The sequence below is a fragment of the Nicotiana attenuata genome, chromosome 7 (assembly GCF_001879085.1).
Source record: "Nicotiana attenuata strain UT chromosome 7, NIATTr2, whole genome shotgun sequence".
Lineage (NCBI taxonomy): Eukaryota > Viridiplantae > Streptophyta > Magnoliopsida > Solanales > Solanaceae > Nicotiana > Nicotiana attenuata.
The window spans coordinates 85,756,448-85,762,452 of NC_031995.1; the positions used below are offsets into that span (position 1 = coordinate 85,756,448).

The 6,005-nt window shown below is 35.3% G+C and overlaps 1 protein-coding gene across 1 annotated transcript in view; it reads left to right on the forward strand.

Annotated features, from left to right (window-relative positions):
• The window catches only part of LOC109230218 (glutamine synthetase-like), a gene marked incomplete at its 5' end in the record, with an annotated part of 22,516 nt that extends 20,943 nt beyond the window's left edge, over positions 1–1,573 (forward strand). Inside the window, 3 exon segments of the mRNA XM_019395742.1 lie at positions 267–499; positions 801–955; positions 1,281–1,573. Coding sequence (XP_019251287.1) covers positions 267–499; positions 801–955; positions 1,281–1,346 — 454 coding nt within the window.

The following is a 6,005-nucleotide window of genomic DNA, read 5'->3' on the forward strand; positions in this document are numbered from 1 at the left end:
CCCCCCCCAAAATATTTCGTCACCTATCAATCCACTGCATTTTAATCCCAAATAAGATGGGATGAGCTGACGAATCTTCCCTTTCCATCTTTCCTTTTTTAATCGTTGTTAGCCCTTAACATCTCCTGTTTTGCTTGAACTCAGTCTGGTCTATCCAGCAGTAAATCAACAAATTTTGTTTGTGCGATTGGACTTAACTAGGTAGAGATAATTGAAAATTATAATCTCTTTATTTGAATGAATCTAAATATGTTAATTATGTACAGTTATGAGCGCTTAATGCCTAAGTCGTGGAATTCATCATACCTTTGCTGGGGTGTGGAATGCAAAGAGTTAACTATAAGAGCTTGTTGCCCTCCTGGAGCTCCAGATGGTGTAGTAACCAATTTTGAAATTAAAACATTTGATGGATCTGCAAACCCTCACCTTGGTCTTGCCTGTATAATTATTGCTGGGATCGACGGCTTGCGCAGAAATTTACCAATTCCAGATCCAGTAGGTAAGCTAGATGATCTTCCAGTAAGTATTGTCTACCATTATTGCTGTCTTTCGGTACTCAGGATGTATTTGTGTACATGCCTTCTAATTTAAAGCAGATGAGATTTGAAAGCGGAAACCATGTGAATTTATACCTTAGTGTCATTGTATTAATTCTATGTGATCACCAAAACAAGTCTAATTAAATATTTAGCTATCTGAAGCAGGTTATATAAAAGTAGATAACTCATTTTCTCTTTCCATAGGTGAGACATTCGTGCACTTTTTATCTGATATTCAACTTCTGTTTTCGTTTGTAACAGAGCCAGAAGCTGATGTCTTCGATCACAATGATGACAATGATGATAACAGAGTACCAGCTTCTCTTAGATGCTCTATAATCCATATATTCTCTGATGAATGGTTTAAAGAAATGTTGGGTGAGAACTTTTTGATCACCAGACGAGGAATTTGCAGCGTACGTCTCAAAGTTTCTTTCTTCAAGTGTTTGATATAATTTCCCTTTTCACTTAATAACTGGTTATTCTCACAGATTATCAAGCATATATGTACACAAAATTACTAATGCAGCTACCAGCTTAATCTGTACCTTCACAGACTTCATGCCAATATAATACTACTTAACAGAAAAGTAGATTATATTATTAGTATGACAATCTGCAACTGCATGAGAAACTGCAGGCATTAAGTTTTCTTTTTCTATCCTTCTAAGTACTTGGATTACCACCAATTTTGGCCAAAGGGTATTTTGTGATTAAGACGTAGCATTTCCTGTTTTGCAGGATGAAATCGGACACTACATGATGGGTAGAGACGACAAATACGTGCACTGTGTATTCAATTTTTAGGTTTATCACATGCATCAGAGAGATCAGGATGATTCATGTTGTTAATTATTATATTTGAACATTCGTTGCTGTGCCCTATCTATCTTGTGCTCATCTTATGCACTTGATCGTCAAATTTGGTTTCTCACTTCTGTTTTACTTTGTATCATTCTTGTTAGATTAAACCGAGGGGCGAGAACAATAAGTTGTGTACCTTTTTATATACACCGGATGAATTGTTGAACTCATCCCCAAAAAGTTGCCCCAAGTCGAACTTCAATTCACTAGGAACAGAAGTTTATATCCACGAACAAGATGTCTTTCCTCTCTTGTGTGTTTTTGATGGAAAAATCACAGAGTATTTGTTCTCTGTTGAAGAAGAAAAGGAAGAAGACGGTTGAAAGAGAAGTTACCAAGTTGTGGAATCTAATTCCTCATTTAAGCGTACTGCTTCTATGTGGTAGTTTTTTGGTATTGTGACTCCCATCTAACTTCTTTTACTTTTTCTTTCTAACCGGGTCGGATGAACCCACATGGAGCGACCCAAACCCAATATTCCAACATCTCCCACTTCGCTCATGGTGGGCTAGACCCAAGCAAGTATCATACTGACAACACACGTATTCATAGAGACATAGTTCGTGCGACCTGTGAGTCTCAAGAGCTATAATAATCCAAACCCATTAAGGTCGTACAAAAGTTCTACGTAGAAATCCAATCACATGCGGAAAGGATTCAGTACTACATGAGGATCTTGTTGCTCGCAATATCCTAGACTATCATTTGCTACTCCAATAGCTAGTTATCTGATCCTTCATCCTCGAAAGAGCTGAAATCAAGTTCATATATATAACATCGTACCCATAATTACGCTTGATAAATGGTCGACCTGTGGATACAAGTTAAATACTTATTTTAGTTGTCTTCCCTCGAATCTATCAATTCCAAATCAATTGCTTTCCTAGACATGCACTGCATTGCCGAATCCCTCATGGCTATTACTGACATGCTAAAGTAGCAACACCGATAGGTACTTCAAGAGACAGTAAAAGGTCAAAGGGTATTTCCATTAAAAGTTAATGTAACCTTTTTGGGATCTCACAAAATGAAGAAGCAGGGATCCATTCTTCCATTATCCCAATGGTCGTATGGTATGAAACACGTGCTACGATGTTCTCACTTGATATTAGTGTGTGTGTCTCATTCTTTTACTCATTCAGCACCGTACAGATCTTGGTCTAAACACCTCTAAATGTCTAACCCAAGTTTCTCACTTCAGCTATACTCAATTCCAATTTCTTAGAGAAACTCTTATCTGGCTTATAAAACAAGTTGTTAAGGATTATGAAATCCATATGTCTGAACTCTAGTCAAGACCGGCCATTTTATTAAAAAATATATATGACTTTGCGCTAATCAAGGTTCTAATAGTCTCATCTCTGCACGTTCCTCAACGTCAGAGGCAATTGCCCGTGTGAGAGAGCTGATCTCGTGACTTGTTCGACACACTTATATACTTCACATGGATATTATCACGTGCATTCAGAATATGAACACAATTTCAATAACAATTCATTGATGAGTATATTATTATAACCAAAATATTTTACAATACATAAACATTATCATATCATTCTCAAACCTAGAGCCACAAAATATTTCTCAAACATGTCTTAAATATTAATTTTGTAAGAGGATCAACTATCATTTTTACGTAGGTATGTATTGTAATATTATTTATTTACTTGCCATGTTGTCTCTCACATCGTATACTCTCTCAAGAGTAAATTATTTCCACTATAACATAACGAATAATCTACAATTTCCTTTAGGTATCGGAAGATCCTCATCATTTCTTACCAATGATCTATTCGAGGATTGGATTGATACCTTCTAATAAACCTATGGCATAGTAAATATTTGGGTACACATCATAGCGTACATTAAGTGCCCTACATCACTTGAATATAAAACTCAAGATATGTCTTCCTTTTAATTTTCAGTATTTTGGACACATTTCAAAGCTTAAAGGTTTCACCTCTCGCTATAGGAGTATCCATGAGTTTGCAATTATTCATTCACAAGCGTTCCAAAATTTTCTTTATACAAGTTTATTGAGAGAGACTCAATAACTTTTTGGAATGGTCTCTTTGGATCTTAACTCCGAGGATATAATCTGTCTCACCCATATTTTTCATGTCAAATGACTTTGAAAGTCTTGACTTGATAGTTTTCAAATACTTCAAGTTATTTCCAGCCAAAAATATCGTCCACGTAAAGAGAAAGAACTACAAACATCCCATTGGCATTCTTCACATAAATGCAATGGTCTTCATTGATCATGGTAAAATTATACGAGATCACCTCACTAGGGGTGTGCATTCGAATCGGTTTATCGATAAATCGAATCGATTATTTGTTATCCGTTTATCGATTTATCGATTTCGATTTCGAAATTTTCCTTATCGAGTTATCGATTTCGATTTTGATTTTTTCCTCTTCGGTTATCGGTTTATCGATAAACCGATAAGATATACTAAAAAGATAAATATACCCTTTTTTAATAATACCCTTTCCTTTACCCTAAGTCCCTAACCCTATTATTTCCTCTACCCATTCTTCAGCGCCACTTTTGGTAAAATCCATCACAAAGTTTCAGAGAATTGGATCAGTGCTACTCTCTTGCTTTCCCCCATCATCGACACCTACACGTAAGTTCTTGTCGTTAAGTATACTACTTTCCGGCAATTTTGTGTTGTGATCAATTATTTTTTTATGGAAAAACTTTTGATTTATTTGTTGATCTGATCTTCCTAGATATTGGTTTTGTTAAATTACTATGTGTTCGAGATTTGCTACAATGATAAAGATACTGGATGAGAATTTAAAATTGAAGGTCTGTAGCTTAGAACGGGAACTTAGTTAGCGTTGACTTTTAGTTGGGTTATAATATTTGAAAGAGAGAATTGTTCCAAAACTATAGTTTCCGTGACATCAATTGAGACGCAATGGTGCTTATGGCCCTCGAAATGGTGTTCGTTTTCTGGTTTTTGCTATGTATATTTAGGTGAGGAATAATTTCATGATGCAAGTTTAGTCAGGTACCCTTTTTTCTTTGAGGTAGAAACGGTTATTTTTCTTTATTTGCATATTCTTCTGTAGTCATCATAGCGATATACTTTTCGTGGAATCCCGCAAATTTTCTTATTGGTGGAATCGATAACCGAATCGATAAGCCCCGAAAATCGATAAATCGAAATCGAAAAAATCGAAACTTTATTGAAACGATAACGATAAGCATATGTGCAAATCGATAATCGATAAGTAATTATCGATAAGGGTCAAAATCGAATCGATAAATCCAACGCACACCCCTACACCTCATTGTGAATCTCAAATACCATTTCCTTGAAGATTGCTTCAGGCTATAAATAGATCTTTTCAATTTACAAACCTTCTTTTCTTGGCCTTTAATAATGAAACCTACAGGTTGTTCCATATAGATTTTCTCATTTTGTTCTCCATTTATAAAAGTTGTCTTCACATCCATTTGGTGTAATTCCAAATCCAAATGTGAAAAAATAGCCAAAAGTAAGCGAATTGAGATAAATTTCACAACTGGTGAATATGTTTCTTCATAATCTATTCCAACTCCTTAATTAAAGCTTTTTGCCACCAATTGTGCTTATATCTTTCTATTGACCCATCCGCTTTGCGTTTAACTTTGAGAACCCATTTGTTCCCAATAGCTCTACGCCCATGCGGAAGTCAACTAGATCTAGAATTTATTTGTTTTCATAGACTCTAATTTTTCTTTCACTGTTTTCATCCACACATCTTTTCAGGGATCGATAAAGATTCAGTCACACACTTTGTCTCATCCATTTTTGTAGGAGATACCAAAAAAAGTAATCTTCAATCTCATAAGTATGTTTGGGTATATCTTTCCTGGTACTTCTTCATAGTTGAAATTCAGAGTCGTCAGAAGCATTTTGGGATTGAAAATTTCCACTCCCACTCGAATCAAGAACAAGATCTTGATTACTTTAATCATCAACCGTGTCAAAAGACATTTGCTGACTGTATGAGTTGAATATTTTATAAAGTGGCTCTCCATTCTTTACCCCGCCCTTCTTTGAGAAATTATTTTCCAGAAATGTGACATCTCGTGATTCAATATCAATAACATTTTCATCCTCTAATTCACCAATGAATGCATACCCTTTGGAGTGTTCTGAATATCTTAAAAAGATACATTTTTTTGCCTTTTGGACCTAATTTACCAAATTTGCTAAAAGAATCTTTTACATATGCAACGCAACCCTAAGGTCGTAAATTATTTAAGCTTTGTTTCTGACCAGTCAAAGCTCATAAGGAGCGGAAGAAACTGATTTAGAAGGCACTTTGTTCAATATGTAGGCTGCAGTCAATAACGCATCTCCCTAAAAGGAAATAGGTAAATTTGCATGTGCTGTCATGGACCTTATCATGTCCAATAGTGTTCTATTCATCCTTTCTACTACACTATTTTGTTGAGATGTGTAAGGAATAGTTAACTGTCTGGTGATGCCCTTTTGATTACACAATTCTTCAAATTATTTGATAGATATTCACACCCTATATTGGTTCTTAAGGTCTTAATCCTTTTGTCTAATTGATTCTCAACTTCATTCAAATATT